Source organism: Carcharodon carcharias, chromosome 4, assembly GCF_017639515.1.
Source record: "Carcharodon carcharias isolate sCarCar2 chromosome 4, sCarCar2.pri, whole genome shotgun sequence".
NCBI classification, from domain to species: Eukaryota; Metazoa; Chordata; class Chondrichthyes; order Lamniformes; family Lamnidae; genus Carcharodon; species Carcharodon carcharias.
Genome location: NC_054470.1, coordinates 66,720,007 through 66,742,040, shown reverse-complemented (window position 1 = coordinate 66,742,040; position 22,034 = coordinate 66,720,007). Strand labels below are relative to the sequence as shown.

The 22,034-nt window shown below is 41.8% G+C and overlaps 1 protein-coding gene across 9 annotated transcripts in view; it reads left to right on the top strand.

Moving 5' to 3' along the window:
• LOC121277270 (beta-amyrin 11-oxidase-like) overlaps positions 1 to 5,390 on the top strand; it is a 122,367-nt gene extending 116,977 nt beyond the window's left edge. For 8 of the 9 annotated variants that reach the window (XM_041186533.1, XM_041186534.1, XM_041186539.1 and 5 more), the window contains one exon: positions 4,972 to 5,390. In XM_041186533.1, the coding sequence (XP_041042467.1) occupies positions 4,972 to 5,112 (141 nt within the window). In that variant the 3' untranslated portion in view covers positions 5,113 to 5,390. The remainder of the gene's footprint in view (positions 1 to 4,971) is intronic. The other variant, XM_041186537.1, reaches the window with a different exon arrangement.
• Positions 5,391 to 22,034: the final 16,644 nt, after the last annotated feature.

Below are 22,034 nucleotides of genomic sequence, written 5' to 3'. Positions count from 1 at the left end.
GACAAGGGCAGTAGATAGATGGGAACACCACCTTGGAGTTCCCCTCCAAGTCACTCACCATCCTGACTTGGAAATATATCGCCATTCCTTCACTGTCACTAGGTCAAAATCCTGGAACTCCCTAACAGCACTGTGGGTGTACCTACACCACTTGGACTGCAGCAGTTCAAGAAGGCAGCTCACCACCACCTTCTTAAGGGCAACTAGGGATGGGCATTAAATGCTGGCCCAGCCAGCGAAGCCCAGATCCTGTGAATGAAAAAAAAAAGATTGTTGCACAAGTTAAGGACTCATGGGGTTTCAGGTATAGATAATAATAAGAGGATTATTAGAAAACAGAGGGTAGGAATAAACAGGTCATCTTCATGTTGGCAAGCTGTTACTGGGGTGCCACAATGATCAGTGTTGGGGCCTCAACTATTTACAATCTATTAATGACTTAAATGAAGGGACTGAGTGTAACTTTTTCTAGTTTTCTGATGATACAAAGCTAGATGGGAATGTTAGCTGAGAGGGAGACAAGAGTCTACAAAGGGATATAAACAGGTTCAGTGAGCGAACAAGAGGTGCCAGGTAGAGTATCATGTGAGCAAATGTGAGGTCATATACTTTAGCAGGAAGAAAGAAAAAAACAATGTTTTTGAAATGGTGAGAAACCATTAAATGTTAGTGTTCAGGGAGATTTGGGTGTCCTTGTACATGGAATACAGAAAGTTAACATGCAAGTACAGCAAACAATTCTGAAGGTAAATGGTATATTAGCCTGTCTTGCAAGGGGTTGGAGTATAAGAATGAGAAAGTCTTACTGCATTTGCTATAGCTGCTCAAGAAGGCAGCTCCTCACCACCTTCTCAAGGGCAATTAGGGATGGGCAACAAATGCTGGCTTTGCCAACAATGCCAAGATCCCATGAAAGAATAAAAAAAAATGTACAAGGCTATGGTGAGACCACACCTGGAGTGCTCTTGACAATTTTGGTCTCTATTCTTAAGGAAGGAAATACCTGACTTAAAGGTGGTGTAATGAAGGCTCACTCGAAGGATTCCTGGGATGAGAGGGCTATCCTATGAGGAGAACTTAAGTGGAATGGGCCTATACTCTGGAGTTTAGAAGAAGGAAAGGTGATCTCATTGAATCATATAAGATTCTGAGAGGGCTTGACAGGGTAAATGCTGATAGGCTGCTACTCCTGGCTGGAGCGTCTAGATCCAGGGGTCATAGTCTAAGAATAAAAGTTCAGATATTTAGGACTGAGATGAGTAGAAATTTCTTTCTCAGGGATTATGAATCTTTTGATTCTCTACCCTGAGGGCTGTGGATGCTCAGTCATTGAGTATATCCAAGGCTGAGATCGATAGATTGTTGGACCGGGAATTTCTAGTCCCACCGCGGATGCAGCAAGCCAGCCAGAAGTCCATTGACTTCGGTGGCACTGGTACATCCCGCTAGTGGGCAGGACCAGAAGATCCCGCCATTGGAATCTAAGGGTTCCGAAGAAAAATCAAATTGGACTCAAAATAATGACTCTCTGTCTCTCTCCCCAGATGCTGCCAGACCTGCTGAGTTTTTCCAGCATTTTATTTTTGTTTATTTAGGGGATTTAGGGATTGGACAGGAAAGTGCAATTGAGGTCGAAAATCAGCCATGATTTTGCTGAGGGGCTGGATGGTCTACACCTGCTCCTCTTTATTATGTTAAAACTTGGCAGGTCAGGGAAGAAGAACTGGCAACAAAAGTACCATCTGGAAGGGGAGGGAAGAGAAAGACAATTGCTCCATAGCGACAATTGGTGTCCATAGACAGCAACTGAATGCAGAATCAAAGCAATTAGGAAGGAACAAATTGAAGGATGTAGAGAAAGAAAAGGGAAGGAAGTTGCAATGTATAATGCCTTTTACAGCCTCAAGAAGTTTGGCAGCGAACTGAATACTTGTAATCAATGTTGTAATGTAAAGAATTGCAGCAGCCAATTGGTGCACAAGATCCCACATAGAGCAGTCAGATAAATGACTAGATAATTTGATTTAGTGATATCGTTTAAGAGATAAATAATTGCTCAAACACCAGGAAAACTCCCCTGTACTTTTTCAAAATATAGTCATGGAATCTTTTAAGTCTGGTTATGGTTTGACGTCTTCTCAAAAAGGCAGCACCTCTAGTGGTCCAGCACTCACTCAATACTGTGCTGATGCGTGCACCTGGATTATGTGCTCAAGTTGCTGCAGTGGGGCTTGAAGCCACAATCAGAGTCGGGCTAGTGTTACCACTGAACCAAAGGCATATTAATGTAGTGTCACAGGATGTCAGGTCCTATTTAAAACATTTCAGGTATCACAGGAAAAAAGGTTCCAAACAAACCTAACAGCTGGGTGTGGACATATTTCAAATAGGAAATCCCAAAAAGGAAGATGTTTACATAGGAATTTTCAGTGGAGACGTGACAGGTGTACTGAAATTAATATTGGGGCAAATCTCCCGTTCTCTGGTTCTTTGGAAGCTGGATGTACGACTAAAGATGCATGTCAGGACCCTGGGGAAGTACTGACATGCATACCTACATGGCAATTGCCTGAGAATTTTAAACTTCTGATGGGCTATTTCCCTGCTCCTGGAGAGCCCCCATGAATGTCTCCAATTCTGAATTAGAGTCAAGACATCAGACAGTTCTGTAGTACTTACCTGGATAGTTACTCATGAAATGTTATACAGATTAAAACTTAGTCTAACAACTGGGAACTACACAACCGACCCGCCTTCATCAGTGCCTTGAGTTCCTGACTACTGCCTCAACTCGACCTGACTACACCCCCAACCCAACCCAACTACCCCCCGACCACCGGCTACCCGCCTGACCATCCTCCAGGCCTGACCCAACTAACCCCCAACCCGACACAATCACCCAACTATTCCCCCGACCAGACCCGACTACCATCCGACCCAGCTACCCTCGACCACCCAACTACCCCCTGACACGACGACCCCCCAACCACCCAATTACCGCTCCGATCTTACCCAAAGACCCAACTATCCACTCACCTCCCTACTCCAACCTCCTACCAACCCACCTCACCCACCTACCCACTCAACCATTCATCCACTCACCCATCCATTCATGAATATACAAATATTGCACCTTTAAACTCACCATATGGCAGTTAGTGCCTTAAAAAGGGGTCGTGTTCTGCCTTCCCCCAACTCTACTCCAAAGGAGTTCCCTGAGGGATGCTGTGCTGCACATTTCTGTGACAGCCAGGATTGGAAGACGCAGCAGCATTGAGTCAGGGGAAAATTTGAGCGCGGCAGCAATCCGCTCGTCATTAACACTGCTCAGAAGATCTGGGCCATTATATAGGTTGGTGGCTAGGTATACATGTGAGCCTGCCAAGATGCAGGTTCAAGAATTGCACATTTTTTTTAATTCACTCATGGCATGTGAGCATCGCTGCCTAGGCCAGCATTTATTGTCCATACCTAAGAGAAGGTGATGGTGAGCTGCCTTCTTGAACCGATACAGTCCATGTGGTGTAGGTACACCCACAGTGCTGTTAGGGAGGGAGTTCCAGGATTTTGATCCAATGACAGTGAACAAACTGATTGTGACGCAAATGTTACTTGCCACTTATCAGCCCAAGATGAGATATTGTCCAGGTCTTGCTGTATTTGGACATGGACTGCTTCTGTATCCGAGGAGTTGCAGATAGCATTGAACATTGTGGAATCATTAGCGAACATCCCCATTTCTGATCTTATGATGGAAGGAAGGTCATTCATGAAGCAGCTGAAGATGGTTGGACCTAGGACACTACCCTGAGGAACTTCCTGCAATTATGGTTTCAGAATACTAAAACCATAAACCTCCCTCCCCCTTCCCCCATTGTCTGGCCATTCACAGTAGGGCTAATGCTTTGTTCCAGTGCAGAGCTGCTGAGGTATTCATGTGTAACTGCACCCAAATGATCTTGTATGATAACATGGCATTAGAATATTTAAATATATTTGTGGTACACTGGATCTATAGCACCAGGTTGCTGTGAGTGCCATGGGATTGGGGGATGAATGAGCCCTCAGTAATTCAAGGGCTCCTGGCTGCTGCACAAAGCAGCACAATTTTAAAGCCCCCTTTTGCAAATAAATGCTTGAAAAATTCTGAGTGGTCCTACTACAACTAAAAGCTCATCTAGGATGACATTCATGCTAATAGCATTATGAGGAGAAGCCCAAATTTAAATAGAACGTACTGCCTAATGAACTTGGTTGCTAGGCACTTCCCATCCACATTGAAATGGACTGAACATATCAGACAAGGAGCAACCCTCTGACACTTTGAGCTTTTGCTGTTGTACTCTCTGAACCTTATGTGTCAATAGCTAAGGCTGCAGTCCCGGGCCAACCCATTGTTTCCTTGGGCTTAGTTTTATGATTTGGTGTTGAGCTTATGGAACAAAACTGCTGATGAGAAATTTGTATGGTTTGAGAATCAGGCACACCGATCTGGCTGAATTCCCTTTCGGATAAAGCCATTGATCCCATATTCCCAGTAGGGAGCTGAGCTTGAAGGGAGCACGTCAGTGCTACATTATTAACCCCCCACTCCATAGGAATAGGAGTAGGCAAATCAACACCTTGCACCTGGTCCACGATCCCGCTGGATCATGGCTGCTCTATTTCTCAATTCCCTCATTAACCTGCCTTTGCTCCATATCTCTTGATATTCTCATCAAACAAAAACTGTTGATCTCAGGTTTGAGAGATTCCATTGATTCATAATCCACAGTATTTTGGGGAGAGAGTTACCGCATTTGTAACCACTGTTTCTTTAAAGTGTGACTTAGTGAATTTACCCTTGTGTGTGCTTCCCATTGCACAATGCCCCTCTGGGAGGGCTTAAATTCACCCTTGTGTATTTTGTTTTATTTTACGTCTTAATTCTTCATTCCTATGATTGAAATGTCTGATGTTCTTTTTTTAAAGACAGCTGCTGGATATTTGCTAAATCATTACTGCTGGGATTTGGACCCTCCCAGTCAAAGCCTGGGATACAAATGGCTCCCTGTCTCCCGGCCTGCTGAAGACCCCAAAATGAAGTTCACGCCATGTTCCAGCAAAACTTAGTGCTCTCCATCAACGACTGTCAAAATCACTGATAGTTCAACACATCATCTGTCAATGGACTGTATGATCAGTGAGTCACCGTACAATACTGCATTCTGACATCACTGCTACGACAGGATGCAATTGTGTCATAATTCAGCATGAGATTTATCGGTATTGTGCACACACTACGTATCAAATGTCTTGTTTTTGCTTTTGAAGGACAGAGCAAGAAAACATAACTACAATGTCTTAATTTTACTGTAGAAAATATCTTTATTAAAATAGTATTGACTTCAAAGCCAGTAATGAGTTTTTTAAACTAAATGTGGCAAAGATTTTGAAGGGATAACCTTCCAACTTTACTCTCCTGCCAGGGAGCCTTGCCAGGCACTGTTGCTTATTGTGAATCAGGGCACACTGCAGACAGTTTTGCAACCAGTAATTCCTGATAGACCTTGCCATAGGCAAAACTTTGAAATGATCCATTTATTTGTGTACTAGGTATGATAGATGGGGTACATTATTTGGCACTGCTTAAGGATGCATATCCATGGTGGCCATTGTACTCTAAATCTTTCATTCCTTTCCGTTACCACCATTCCAATCTCAATCTCATACTGCTAGTGAGGAGCAACTCTGTAGGGAAAGATCAATATTACAATGTTGGACCCCCATCTCTGAACCCTGTTCACTCCGAACAAAACCTCTCACTGGGTGCATGTGCTCGGTAATCTACCTCTATCTCATTTAGAACCACTCGACCTCTCACTTTCAGCCACACCATCAAACTAGGTGAGATCAGTTACCAGGGGTCACTTAAAAGATAGCTGCAAAAGTAGCTGCTGCAATTCTGAACCATCTCCCTTCAATTTTCTACTGGTGATGTTTGAAGACTTGTGTAATCAAAATATGGATCTATACTTTTGGCAAATCAATCAGTTAATGACGTAATTAGAGGTTAACAAATGTCACATGCCTTGCCAATTCTTATCTACGAAGCAGTAGTATAGTAGTTATACTACAGGAATTGTAATCCATACGCCATGGGCCAGATTTTTGTGTCCTCCTGTGCACTGAAGTGGGATCAGGAATGGCAAAAAACTTTGGTTCTTTTAGCTGCAAATTAGAATTTTTTTGTGCCTTCCCAACCCCATGCCATTTTCGTATTGCCATTGGACAGGGAGAGAACAGTTTGAGTTGCGACTCTACTAACATTGGGCTCCCCATATTGAGGCCCAGGGGAAAATCTGTATTTGCTGCCCCACAGTATTTTCATCGGGTCCTGCTGGTTTTGGAAGTTTTCTGACACCTGCCTTGGTTGAGAGCTCAGGAACCTTGGGGAGAGCCTGCTGAGGTGTCGGGAACATTCTGACATGTAAGTGTTAAATGGTTTGACAGCTTCAGATGTCACTATTAGATCCTGGATTATAAATTAGATGTGTTTTTACTACAGTGATTGTTCATAGAGTTCAGTCCTTCAAAGGTAAGTCAACCATTACATTATGTAATGTTGAGATGCATCAGAGTAAAAAGTAAAAGTGCTATTATGCGTTCAAAACTAAAAAAAAAAACACTGCTTGGGTCATGTAATGTAATGATCTGAAGTGATTTAAGTGTCCAGAGCCCTCTTAAATTGAAAACAAAATCTTCTGCTGCTTTCCCTTAGAAAAAAAAGACACCTCCTCCTGGACTGCTTTGATTGACAGGATATCTGGTGTAGTTTGTTTAAAAAAAAAGGTAATCTGTTCCTACAGTTTCGATAGATTCCATTGTTTGTATTTCCAAGGGCTTGTTTTGATAGCTGGGGTGATTATGAATGCTTGGCTAAATTTCAAAAGCTACAGAACCACTTGAAGTATCTGAGCAGTTTCTGTCAGTTTGATAGTTTTAAGAGGTTATTAAACGATTATCATAACAGATTGACCACTTGAGGGGATTTAATTTTTTGAATTTTTTTGGAGTGAGTTTTTTTCCCCCCAATATGAAGTTTGTTTGAATGACAGCTGTATATGATTGTTATAATTGTTTTAAATGTCCACTTCAAAGACATAGCTCCTGAGGTCTGACCATAGTGAATACTTAGTGAGTGCTATGGAGAACACATGGAGGGGGGTTATGAGTGGACATGAGGAATATTATGGGGCATGGGGAGTATGAGGGGCATGGAGGAGGCATGGGAGTGCTGGTTAGAGGGCATAAAAACTACTTTGGAGAGCTGGGCCAATGTGCCAGCAAACTGTAGTAGGCCTTCTAACCAGCCCACTTCAATCGCACTCCCCTGTACTACCAAACCCTGCCCATCCACATCTCCAGGAGATAAAAATATGGTGGGTATGGGCAGAGGCGACGGGCTCAAGTTTCCGAAGTTGGGAATGACCTTACTCACTTTTTCCCGTCCCTACACAAAAATTGAGCCCCACGAGCTCAAACTGTACCACTGACAAATTCAGAATTTGAACTCATTTTTTAAAAATTTGGAAATGTGGATTGTCATTTGAAAGTCCCCAAAATGTTCGGTAATGGGTAGAAACTTTATACTTTGGGGAAAAAACTGGGGAGTGGGATTACTTTGATAACTCAGCCATAGAGCTGACACAGGCTCAATGACCTTCTTCAGTGGTGTACCATTTTATGATTCCATAATGTCCTTTAAGGGAGGAAACCTGCCATCCTTAAACCATCAGGCCTTTATTTGCGTCCAGTTTCACACCAACTTAGTTGATTCTTAACTGCCCTCTGAAGTGGTCTAACAAGCCACTCAGTTGTATCAAATTGCTACCAACCATTCAAGGAGAAGGCCCACCATAACTTTGGATGAGAAATAGTGCTGGCCTTGTCAACAACATCTACATCTCAATAATGAATTTTAAAAAGTAAACCCCAGCAATGCTATAGGTCCTTTATTTATTGTATTGAATTTTGATTGTGTACCAGCCATAATTCAGTGACAAAACTCATATCCCTGAATAAGACAGTCACTGTTGAAGCCCCATTCCAGAGGCTTAAGCACACAATTCAGGGTGACACTTCAGTGCAGTTCTAAGTGAGCGCTATACTGTTGAAATGCCATCATTGAGATAGGAGGTCAACATGCAGCAACATCTGCCCTCTCAGGTCAACATAAAAGATCTCATGGTACTATTTTGAAGACTGGGGAGTAGAACTCAACTAACACTTAATAAAACAGACGACCTGGTCATTCAGTTCATTGCTATTTATGTGGGACTTTGCTATGTACAATTGAGATATTTCACAAGTATATCATTGGCTGTAAAGTGCATTGGGACATCCTGAGGTCATCAAACTGTCCTCTCCTGCCAGGTCCAATCACTGAGAAGTACCTAGAGGAAAAAAAATGAATTAAAGTTAAGAATGCACTGACAGTCTGGAAATCAGCAGGAGGCAGTCTTGAGAATGTAACAAAGTTGTGAAGTTAGCTGAATATTTTCTGAAATAAATTAAGGATTATAAGCAACGTGCTGACACATGCTTGGATAAGCCACCATCCTTGTTTTCCTTGATTCTCATGGCTTTACCTGAGCCAATAATCTCCAGGGCTTCATGCTCCATTTGGGTGAGAACTAAGATGTTTCTCTTGCCAGTCTTCGCCCGTTCCCTGACATTAATGCATCGTCTTGGCCTGCAAAAAGAGAGACAGAGCAACTGTTGAAAAGGTAAGTGGAGATCCTAGTGCTTGCACATATAATGCATGTGTTGAGAGGTGGAGAAGAAGCAAGATGGAATGAAGATAAGGAGGTGATGAATGTGAAACTAAGTGTGGAATAAGAACAGGACATAAGAACATTCAGCTCATTGAACCTGCTCTGCATAGTGGTAATGTCACTGGACTAGTAATCCAGAGGCCCAAACTAATTCTCTGGGGCACACAGGTTTGATTCCCACCATGACAGCTGGTGGAATTTAAATTCAATAAATAAAAAAATCTGGAATTGAAAGCTAGTCTCAATAAAGGTGACCACGAAACTATTATCAATTGTCGTAAAAACCGATCTAGTTCACTAATGTCCTTTAGGGAAGGAAATCTGCCATCCTTACTCCATCTGGCCTACATGTGAATCCAGAACAACAGCAATATGGTTGACTCTTAACTGCCCTCTGAAATGGCCAAGCAAGCCGCTCTGTTCCAGGGAAATTAGGAATGGGCAACAAATGCTGGCCTTGCCAGTGATACCCACAACCCATGAAAGAATAAAGAAATAAGATCATAGCTGATCTAATTGTGGCCTTAAGAGTACTTTTTTGCCTGTCCCCAATAACCTTAGACTCAGTTTTCAATCAAAAATCTGTCTAACTCAGCTCTCGAATATATTCAATATGTGGGGTAAGGAAGGAATAATGGAAGGAGTAGGTGGTTGTCCAAGTGTTAGGAAATCAGAGGAGAATTGTGTTTATGTAGTGTGAAATCAGAAAAGAGATGTGTGTTTGTGATAATATATTAAAAGAGGGGAGGGAATGTTAAGAGTGAAAAACTTATTGAGAGAGATGAAGAGATATATTCACTCTTGCTTATCGTCAGACTATTGAACGTCATCCTACACTGAAGCCTGGTGCTGGGGAGTATTGCTGCTGGCACTGACCCTGGCAGCCACTCCTGCTGGATGGTGGCCCTTGGGATCCTCCTGTGGATACTGGAGAACACTCCTCTCTTTTTGCCCTGAATTACCTCCCTGGTGCTCCTGGTGAAAGATCAGAAAACCTGTGGGGTTTGCTACAACTCATTCCCCTACCTGTTCTATCTTGCAGCAGTAGTGTAACAAACAAATCTGACAGAAGGGAATGCGACCTCTCTTTAAGAGGTGGTTGATTCCTGCTTTAAACAGGCCCGCCAGACAACGTGCGGAGCAGATGGTCAGACTGACCGTTTCTGAATGTAATCGGGTGAACAGCCGACACTCACAAGCACCAGGCTGGTGACATGATGGGGGTTTCCCACTCGTCCTCTCCCCACTCACCTGATTCCAGCCCTGTTAAAATCAGGGCTTTTGTTTATCTTCCCTTTGTGTTGAACTTACCTTTTGATGCACTTGCTGGGTGTCCATTGGCTACAGAACGGAGTGTCCATGGTGGAAGGCTTCACCCATTTGACTATTCAGATGACTTCAGAGAACATGTCAAAGTGATAGGACCCCAATTTCCATCCCTGGGTCCCTTCCCCCTCCATCTCCCCCCCCCCAGCTCTCCCAGTCCCACTGCCCCCCGCCCCCCCCCAGTCACAGAAAGGCCCCAGCCATCTGGCTGTAAAATAGCCACAGGATGGACCTCTAACTTGAACTCCTGTTCCTCCCAGATGTCTGCCGTGTGAGGAGAGTTAAAATGCCTACCTCTGGCATTTTGAGATTTTCAGCTTAACTACAAGAAGAAAACTACAATAAGAGAGAGCAGATTTGTATTCAGTGAGCCAATGAATTCCAGTGACTGCACTCACAGTCTGAGTCATCGAGTCCATCAATCACTGCTGAATACGTAGCCAGTCTAAGTTAATTAGCTAATCAGTCACCACCATGGCAGTTAAGCCATGTAATCAACCCAGGTTAGAGCAGCGCATCCTGTTCACATTCTGCAAGCTGATTGAGACAGAAGTTCCGACAGGGTATGATCTGGGAGCATGCTGCTAAGGAAGATGATGTTCCAGTGTGTAGAATTATTTGAGCTGTTATGACGAGAAGGGCGTTTATTATTCTCATCATGGTGGGATAGTGATATCAACACCACCTACAAACTGCAAGTTGGGAAAAGAGAATTAATAAAATGTAAGAAACATTCTGGCCACCATTGCCAAACTAAAATGAATACAGACAGCCTGTGGCAGTAGGTGACCTTTCTAATCGATTGTTGTTGTTCACGCTCTTCCCTTGGTAACTAGTGTGAAGTAGTTGAATTGTTTCACAGGCTGATTAGTGGTCTGACAGGCTGTGAACGTTTCTTTCATGTCTGTAACCATCTTTATATCAGCTGATAGGATGGTTAATCCTGTAGAGCATGAAGATTTTATGGACTCCCAAAACCCACACAATGAAGGGTTAGGAGCTACCCAATGGATGCGAGTATCCCACTTGATGTCCATCCAGAATTCAGAGTGAAAGCTTGCTGGGATTGTCTGGGCCCTAGACTCTCCTCATTCAGTCAGGAATGTTACCACTAAGCCAAAAGATTACTCTTTTTTAAAAAAAAGGGATAAGGCAAACATTATATATGCCTATCTAAGCAATAGCAACAGGCCCTTCACACCTGTGCAATGCATTTTTTTTAGTCAACAACAGTTTTCATTTAAAGAAAAATGCAAGATGAAAGCAAGGGGGAACTGAAAAAGGAGAGGAAGCATTTCAGCACTTTGGCAAAGCCAGCTCATTTTCTTTAACTCGCTCATCCTAAAGAGATCAGGACCTATTGGGTGTTAGTCATTTTGTAATAATCTCATCTCTGGGTAAGAAGGTTGGTGGTTGAACTCCCACTCCAGGACTGCACAAAAATCAAGACTGACACTCGAGTGCAGTCTGATGGAGTGCTGCTATATTTCAGATGAGATGCTAAACCTAGGCTATGTCTGCCCTCCCGGGTAGGTAAAAAAAGAGGTGGGACAAGTAGAACAAGTGTTGGTAGGAGAACATTTAGGGGACAGTGATCATTGTGTCATAAGGTTCAGGCTGACTACTGAAAAGGATGAACAATAGTCCACAGTAAGAAAAATTAACTGGGGGAAAGCTAACTTCAATGGGATGAGAATAGATCTGGGCGGAATAAATTGGAGTCAAAGGTTGGCAGGAAATATGGTAGCTGATTAATGGGCTATCGTCAAAGAAGAGCTAATTCAGGCAGAGTCAAGGTATATTCCCTTGAACGGGAAAGGTAAAGCAAACAAATTCAGAGCTCCCTAGATGGCAAAGGAGATAGAAATTAAGGTAAAGAAGAAAAAGTCTGCTTAAGACAAGCGTCAGGTAGAAACTACAATTGAGAGCCAAGCAGAATACAGAAGGTACAGAGTGGAGGTGAAGAAGAAAATCACGGAAGCAAAGAGAAAGTATGAAAAGAGAATGGCAGCTAACATAAAAGGGAATCCCAAAGTCTTCTATATGCATATAAACAGTAAAAGCGTGGTAAAAGGAGGAGTAGGGATGATAAGGGACCAAAAAGGGAATTTACACATGGGGGCAGAGAGCATAGTTGAGGTATTAATTGAATACTTTGCATCTGTCTTTACCAAAGAAGAAGATGCTACCCAGGCCATGGTAAAACATTAGGTAATTCAGACACCAGAAACCAGGTATGAAGATAGATTGGAAAAGTTCGGACTGTTTTCCTTAGAGAAAAGACCACCAAGAGGAGATTTGATAGATGTTTTCAAAATCATGAGGGATCTGGACAGAGTAGGTAGAGTGTAAATGTGTTTGATATAGTGCCGCACAACAGATTTGAGAAAAGTTATAGTTCATGGAATGAAAGAGACAGTAGCAACATGGATACAGAATTGGCTGAGTGGCAGGAAACAGGGAGTAGTGGTTAACGGATGTTTTTCGGGTTGGAGGAAGGTTTGTAGTGGAATTCCCCAGGGGTCAGTGTTGGGACCCTTACTTTTCCTGATATATATTAATGACCTCGATCTTGATGTACAGGGCACAATTTCAAAGTTTGCAGATGATACAAACCTTGGAAGCATTGTAAATGATGCGGAGGATAGTGTAGAACTTCAAAAGGACATTGATAAGTTGGTGGAATGGGCAGACAGTTGGCAGCTGAAGGTCAATGCAGAGAAATATGAAGTGATTCATTTTGATAGAATGAACATTGGGAGAAAATACAAAATAGGGGGTACAACTCTAAAGGGGTACTGGAGCAGAGGGACCTGGATATATATGAGCATAAGTCATTGAAGATGGCAGGACAATTTGAGAGTGACTAATGAAGCATACAGTATCCCGGGTTTTACTAATAGCGGCAAGAGCAAGGAGGTTATGTTGAACTTGTGCAAGTCATTAGTTTGGCCCCAGCTGGAGTGTTGCATTCAGTTCTGAGCACTGCACTTTAGGAAGAATGTGAAGCCATTGGAGAGAGTGCAGAAAAGATTCACAAGTATGAAGTTCTTCATCCCAGAAACCAGGTATGAAGATAGATTGGAGAAGTTCAGACTGTTTTCCTTAGAGAAAAGACCACCAAGAGGAGATTTGATAGATGTTTTCAAAATCATGAGAGATCTGGACAGAGTAGATAGGGTGAAAATGTCCCCATTCAGGAAAGGATCGAGAAGGAGAGGGCACAGATTTATAGTAAAAGAAGCAATGTGACATGAGGAAAAACTTTTTCACGCAGCGAGTGGTTAGGATCTGGAATGCTCTGCCTGAGAGAGTGTGATGGAGGCAGGTTAAATTGAGGCATTCAAAAGGAAATTACTGTTATCTGAAAAGGAGGAATGTGCAGGGTTACAGGGAGAAGGAGGGAGAATGGAACTAGATGAGTTGCTCATTCGGAGAGCTGGTGCAGCCAAAATGGGCCAAATGACTTCTGTCTAAGCCGTACCGACTCTGGGATTTACTTAGATGTAGGTGGCAAAAGTGGTTATTTGAATTCATCAGATACACCAGAGAGACTACAAAATGTGAGCTATCAATAAGTTTGATTTGCTGCACAAAAAAATATTTTTTTAAGGAAGCAACATTGAATCTAGAAGTATGACTTTAACAATGCACATTATTGACAGATTGTCATGTCCTCAGCCTACAATTTACCAGGCAGAAAATGGGCCTCGGTACTCTTGATATGCACATCCAGCATTTGTCATATAAATCCACAAAAATCAAGTCCTCAACCGCAGAATCATTGCAATGTGCCACCACAAGAATGGTCATTTTCTTTTAATTCGTTCATGGGATGTAGGCTTCACTGGCTAGACCAGCATTTATTCCCCTTGTTCAGAGAGCATTTAAAGAATCAACCACACTGCTGTGGATCAGGAGTCACATGTAGGCAAAACCAGGTAAGGGCAGCAGATTTCCTTCCCTAAAGGACACTACTGAACCAGATGGGTTTTTGCGATAATCAGCAACGGTCGTCATCAAACTTTGATTTCAACTTTCACCATCTGCTGTGGTGGCATTTGAACCCCGGTCCCCAGAGAATTACCTTGGATCTCTAGAATACTAGTCTAGTAACAATACCACCACGCCACCACCTTCCCATAGGTAGGCCTAGTGATCAGATTTGGTTTTAAAATCAATCATTTTCATACTGTATTCACTATAATAAGTAACAAGGTCAAGGAAGCCATTTTAACACTTAACATGTGGCTTCTGCAGCCATTTCCAATCCTGTAATTTATTTTCTGTATTAATTGTATCATGTAGCAACCTGTCATGAAACAGGTTATAGAAGTAATGAGCCTTGATAAAGTTATATTTCGTGAATTCATGGAATTAATAAGTATATTGAAAAGACTGGGTTTTTATCTTGAAGTATTAAATACATATTAATACTGTAGAAACTTGAATGTTTCTAGAAAACATAGACATAGCAGAAATTGCTTATCAGAATTAGAAAGATTGTTCTGTCTAAGATACAGGGCACCATAGCCTTGGCAGAGTCTGCTTTATAAATAGAGATTCATTCACAGTCGGATTAATATTGCCAAAGTAAAGAAGCTATTGTCTGCTATGAATGAGATACCACTGTCCTTTTGAACCAATATGTTATCAACTGGAAGGTGTAATTAAAAAACAATTACATTTATCTAACAATCATTAAGTCAACAGGCATGGCATGATAATAATGAAAAGGGATAAAAGTAGGATTTCATAAGGTTCCGTTGCTAACCAAGATTTTGAAGACTCTAGAGTACTAACCACATGTCAATCTCCTCAAGTGGGTTCAAGGTCAAGACCAGACACCTGAGAGAGGGCAAAAGTGACCAACACTTCAACAGCCTGCTCAGCCGGTTGAAGTTGTAAAAGTCATTGTCCAAAAGTTTGTTGAATCTTCTATAAACTTCCTAAAATTTACTATCCAAAGAGACCTGCCTTTCCTTAATTGGTTAAGTCTCATATGAACAAAAGTAAATCAAAATGAATTAGTTCAAAGCTTATTCAGAAGCGGACCAAAGTTTAACAAAGACCTAAAAATTTGACAGTAGAGGACAAATTAGATGGGCTTTGGATTTTTTCATCTAGCAATTCCTATGTTCCTAAATTTTTGTCTGCATCACATAGGTGGTAACGGCTGGAACTGATTGCCCTCCCATTACAGAAGAATTTTCATTCTCCTGATCCTCAACCTCACTACTCTTTCCAGCCTCATTGTCCATAATCCTCAGTGGTTGTTTCTCTTTTTGGGTCAAATTGATGCCGTAAATGACCTTAAACCACTTGCCAATCATTCTCGCCACAATCACCAATTGTTCCCATACTTCACCTAATTCGAAAGACCATTTTCTTACTTCCAACTTACTATGCCTGTCATCTCAACTGTTAAAATTACCAATTTTTAATCAAAGTTTTCTCCCTTGATGAAAGCAAAATACTGCAGATGCTGGACATCTAAAATGAAAACCGAAAATTCTGGAAAAACTCAGGTCAGCTCAACTTCAGTTCCAAAGAGTCATATTGAACTCAAAGCATTAATTCTGTTTCTCTCTCCACAGATGCTGCCAGACCTGCTGAGTTTTTCCAGCATTTTCTGTTTTTATATCTCCCATGATAGTCCTACAAATTGACCTTCTCCCTACAGACCCTACTTACTGTACCTTTTTCATAATCTGTCTTTAGCAGATGCACCTGATCTAAAGCTGAACAGTTACCCTATCTGTGCAGTGACCTGCTTACTGGGTTTTACATTCAGCTCAGCCAACTCACTGATGGAGATTAAGGTCAAAGAAGGTTATAGAGTCCACAGCAAGCAGTGCATTTATTCATAATTAGAGATACTAAACATAAAACTTGGCAAATACTACAAATTAAAAAGCAGAACCTCCAAGGTAATAATCTTGGAATTACTACCTGAACCACTTGCAAACTGGCATAGGTTAAATAAAGTCAAGAAGTTAAACGTATGGCTCAAAGATTGGTGTGGGAGGAATGGGTTTTCATGGGGCTCTGACATCAGTACTGGAGTAGAAGGGAGCTATTCCAGTGGGATAGGCTTCACTTGAACCAGGCTGGGACTAGTATCCTGGCGAATTGAATAACTAGGGCTGTAGTGAGGGCTTTAAACCAAATAGAGGAGGGGAGGGTTCTAGAGAGGGGATAAGTAGGCTTACAAAGCAAAAGGATATGGCAACATTGCAGGGCAGCTACTTAGGTAATGATACCAGAGTGTGATAGAAAGGGATAGAGTGTACAAGCAAATAGAGCCAGAGGTAAAAAATGGTAAAATGGCAAAATTTATGGTTCTTTACTTAAATGCATGTAGTATTCAGAAAAAAATAAATGAATTAACGGCACAAAAAGAGATTAATGGGTATCATCTTACAGCTATTATGGAGACATGGTTTCAAGGAGGTCAAAGCTGGGAACTAAATATTTAGGGATTTGTGAGTTTTTGAAAGGACAGGCAGGAAAGAAAGGGTGGTGGGGTAGATCTGTTAGTACAAGATGGAATAAGTACAATAGCAAGAAATGATCTTGACTTGGAAGATGTGGAGTCCATATGGGTGGAAGTAAGAAATAACAAGGGCAAGACAACACTGGTGGGAGTAGTCTATAGGCCGCTTAACAGTAGCTAAGCTGTCGGACAGAGAATAAATCAGGAAATAATGAGGGCATATAAAAAAGGCAGTATATTAATCATGGGTGACTTTAATCACCATGTAGATTGGGAAAATCAAATTGGCAGAGGTAGCCATGAACAAGAATTCATAGAATATCTTCAGGACAGTTTCCAAGAACAATATCTTGTGGCTCCAACCAGGGATCAGGCTATTTTGGATCTGGTAATGGGTAACGAGGCAGGTTTAATAAATGATCTGAGTAAAAGATCCCCTAAGAAACAGTGACCATAACATGTTGGGATTTAGCAGTTTGAGAGTGAGAAACTTAGTTCAGAAACATCTGTACTAAACTTAAATAAGGGTAAATACAAAGAAATGAGGGCAGAGTTGACTGGAGTGGACTGGGAAATGAGTTTAGCAGAAAAGACAGTTGATGAACAATGGCAGACGTTTAAGAAAAGAGTTCATGACTCACAACAAAGATATATCCCAGTGAGGAAGAAGGATTGTAGGAAGGGGATAAACCAACCATGGTTAACCAAGGAAGTTAAGGATAGTATCAAAGTGAAAGAAAAAACATACAATGTGGCAAAAAATTAGTGGTAACCAGAGGATTGGGAAAGTTTTAAAAACCAACAGAAGATGACCAAAAAATAATCAAGAGGGAGAAAATAAACTTTGAGGGTAAACTAGCAAGTAATATAAAAACAGACAGTAAGAGCTTTAAATATATAAGAAGGGAGAGGCCAAAGTCAATACAGGCCCCTTAAAGAACGAGGCTGCGGAAATAATAATTGGAACCAGGAAATGGCAGAGGAGTTGAATAAATACTTTGCATCAGTTTCATGGTAGAAGACACTCATAGCATACCTGAAATACTAAAGAATCATGGGGCAAAAAGGGGAGTGGAAATAAATGCAATAACTATCACTAGAGAAAAAGTACTAGGGAAACTAATGGGGCTAAAGGCTGATAAGTCACCTGGACCTGATCAGTTGCATCCTAGGATATTAAAGGAAATAGCTGCAGAGATAGTGGATGCACTGGTAGTAATCTTCCAAGAGTCCTTAGATTCTGGAAAAGTCCCAGAGGATTGGAAAACTGCCAATGTAATACCCTTATTCAAAAAGGGAGACAAAAAAAACAGGTAACTCTAGGCTAGTTAGCTAACATCTGCCATTGGGAAATTGTTGGAGTCTATTATAAAGGATGTAATAGCAGAGCATTTAGAAATGCATCATCTAATCAAGCAGAATCAGCATGGTTTCATGAAGGGGAAATCCTGCCTGACAAATGTATTAGAATTCTTTGAGGAGGTAACAAGAGGATAAATAAAAGGGAACTAGTAGATGCAATATATTTGGATTTCCAAAAGGTGTTCCATAAGGTACCACACATAAGGCTACTTAATAAGATAAGAGTCCATGGTGTTGGGGGTAGTATATTAGCATGGATAGAGGACTGGCCAACTAATAGACGACAGAAAGTTGGGTTACGGGGGGCATTTTCAGGATGGCAACCTGTAACTAGTGCAGTGCCACAGGGATCAGTGCTAGGTCCACAATTATTTACAATAAATACCAATGCCTTGGATGAGGGAAATGAATGTGCTATCGCCAAGTTTGCGGATAACACAAAAATAGGTGGGAAGGCAAGTGGGGAGGATGACACAAGGCGTCTGCAGAGGGATATAGACAGGTTAAATGAGTGGGCAAAAATGTGGCAGATGGAATATAATGTGGGAAAATGTGAGGTTATGTACTTTGGCAGGAAGAATAGAGGAGCTGAACATTATTTAAGTGGAGAAAGACTGCAGAAAGCTGCGGCACAGAGGGATTTGGGGGTCCTTGTGAATAAATCCCAAAAAGCTAGCATACAAGTTCAGCAGGTAGTAGGGAAGGCAAATGGAATGTTGGCCTTTATTTCAAAGGGAATTGAATATAAAAATAGGGAAGTCTTGCTAAAACTATACAAGGCACTAGTTAGACCACACCTAGAATACTGTGAACAGTTTTGGTCCCCTTATCTAAAGGAAAGATATACTGGCATTGGAGGCAGTCCAGAGAAAGTTCACTAGGTTTATCCCAGGAATAGAGGGATTTTCTTATGAGGAGAGATTGAGGCGGTTGGGCCTGTACTCATTGGAGTTTAGAAGAATGAGAGGCAACCTTATTAAAACATATAATTTTCTCAGGGGGCTTGACAGAGTGGGTGCTAAGAGGTTGTTTCCCCTTGTGGGAGAGTCTAGGACCAGAGGGCATAATCTCAGAATAAGAAGGCACCCATTTAAAGCAGAGATTAGGGGGAATTTCTTCTCTGAGGGTAGTGAATCTGTAGCATTCTTTACCACAGAGGGCTGTAGAAGCTGGGTCGTTAAGTATGTTCAAGGCTGAGATAGACAGATTTTTAATCAGTAAGGGAATCAAAGGTTATGGGGAAAAGTCAGGAAAGTGGAGTTGAAGATTATCAGATCAGCCATGATCTCATTGAATGGTAGAGAAGTAGCCGAATGGCCTACTTCTGCTCCTACGTCTTATGGTCTAACAACAAGAACTTGCATTCATACAGTATATTTAACATTATAAAACATTCAATACACATCACAGAAATATAATCAGACAAAAATTAATGTCTCTTCCTTTGGATTTTTGTTAAGGCAGGTGACTAAACAGTTGGTCAGAAATTAATTTTAAGGGCTCTCTTAAAGGACAAGAGAAGGTGCGGAGGTCTAGAGAAAATATCAGAGCATAGGGCCTAGACAGTTGGAAGCACTGCTGCCAAGTTGGCTGAAGGGTGTGGGGGATGGACAAGAGGCCTGAGTTGGAGGAAACCACCGTTCTCAGAGGGTTGTAGCACCAGAGGAGATTACAGATCTAGGGAGGGTTGTGGCTATAAATAGATTTAAACACAAGAATGAGAATTCCTGATTTCCAAATCATTGGTGGATCAGGAACCAGTATAGGTCAATGAGCCCAGGGGTTATGGGTGAACAGGAATACTACAAGTTTAATATACATACAATGAGAAAAGGCAGCAGTGAACCAACTATCCCATGTATGAATGTCTTCAAATAGAAAGACAGAGGGCAGAATTTTGCCCTTGCGAGTGGGCTCAGTGGGGGTGGGCAGGGCGGGTGGGGCAGTCGGAAAGCCAACCACAATTGGGGCTGCACCACAATTTCATGCTGGCAGGCCAATTAAGGCCCGCCCCACTCAATGCTGCCTGTGTGGGCGGAGGAGGAGGGCAAGTGGGGAACTTCACGCGAGTGCGCACTTGAAAATCTCCCTGAGGCACAGAGCTGCCTCAGGGAGATGAGGAGTTTAAAAATTACAAATAAAGATTTTAAAAATGTAATAAAACATGTCCCCTCATGTGACTCTGTCATATGAGTAGGGGCATGTTGTAAATTAAATTTATTAAAATTTAATTTAAGTTTTTTTATTTTGGAAACCTCATCCCACCCATGGATGAGGTTTCCAAAAAAATGCCAGGGCATTTTTGGCCTTTTCGCCTGCCCGACAACTGTAAGGTTGGATGGGCAGCAAAAAAATTAGGTCAATTATCTTTTTAATGGCCTTAATAGGCCTTTTAATTGTCAGTGGGCACGCTGCCAAACCCTGCGCGTGCCCGCCGACCGAACTATCGCACAACTGTGCGTTGATGTCGGGACGCTCAACACGCGTCATTTTATGCTCGATTTGGTCAGGCACACACCCACCCACCGGACTGAAAATGCAGCCCAGAATGTTGAACAATATTCTGTGATGAAATAGCAAATTCATTCTAGTTTCCAACTTCCATATCACTTTCAGTATGACACAATTCAATGACACAACACAATAACTATTAGAATTCAGAAGAATTGTTTGGAAATGTCAGCTTCTTAATTACATTCATCTTCAAGAGAATGAAGTAACAATGTTACATTCAAATATATGGAATATCAGAGCAGCATATCTGCTGAGATACAAACAATTAACAAGTCCCCATTAGTCAATGTGGTGAGCTATCTTTTAACCAACCTTTGCCAGGTAACCAGCATTCCCAGCTGGGTAAAAGCATCCTCAGCCAACAGTGAAAACATGGGGTTGGGTGCTGGGTTAGGCACTCCGAGTAGGGTACTCCTGCTCCTTTTAGCCTCACCAAACATTTCCTGGGCCATGTTATGAGCAGTTTCATTTTGCAAGCTGGTTAGGATGCTCTCCACCCAGTAGAAAGGTGTGGGGTGTGCACGGTGCATCATAGGATCCCAAACTATAAAATATAAGTAGCCTCCCACCTGAAACAGGACCTTACCAAGATAATGCAGCCTGAGTGCAAGAGTAAACGGGGCACTAAGTGATCTGACATCATTTCCAGGCTTTTACCACCCCATTTACCCAAGGTAGATAGGTTTAAAATTAACCCTATGTCTTCATATGCCAGCTGTTCCCATTTTAAAATACTCACAATGTCAGAAAGTTAAGGTGAGAGTAGTTGTCCCAGCAGCAATTGTATTGTATTCAGTGGAAGCCATGCTGCAAATCCAGGTCAGCTGTTCTATCGACTAGAGAGCTCACAGTCTGACTCAATGGTTCCGTTAATCTCAACAAGTCTTGGTCAGTTAATCCATGACTCACCACCTTGTAAGCAACTTGATTCAGTGCATCAATCATCAACACTAGACTGGGTCCATCAGTCACCATCAGCCATATTATAAGCTTAGGTTCTGATGAACTATTTGACTGATTTCTGATTACAGCATCATTTCCAGTATATGAACAAAGCAAGACAACCACAACAACATTTTCTATTTATGTAGCAGCTGTAACATAGTAAAACATGCCACAGCGCAGGAGCATAATTAAACAAAAATTGGTGCGTTAAGGAGACATTAGGATATGTGACCAAAAGTTTTAAGGGGCATCTAAAAGGAGTAGAGAGAGGCAAGGAGATTTAAGGAGGGAATTCCAGAGTTTGAGGCCTAGAGAGCTGAAGGCCATTCAGCAATGGTGGGGTTAAAGGCTAGAGTTGGAGGAATGCAGAGATCTTGGTTAAGGGTTGTGGAGCCAGAGGAGTTTACAAAGATAAGGAGGAGCAAGGCCATGAGCCTCACCATTTCTGACAATTGACTGCTTGGGTCACTCTAACCAATTAAAACCATTTGGTTTAAGAAGTGAAGGCTTTTCTTGTATAAATATATTTTATCCATTCTAAATCAATGATTTGTATTAATCTATCAAAATTTTGA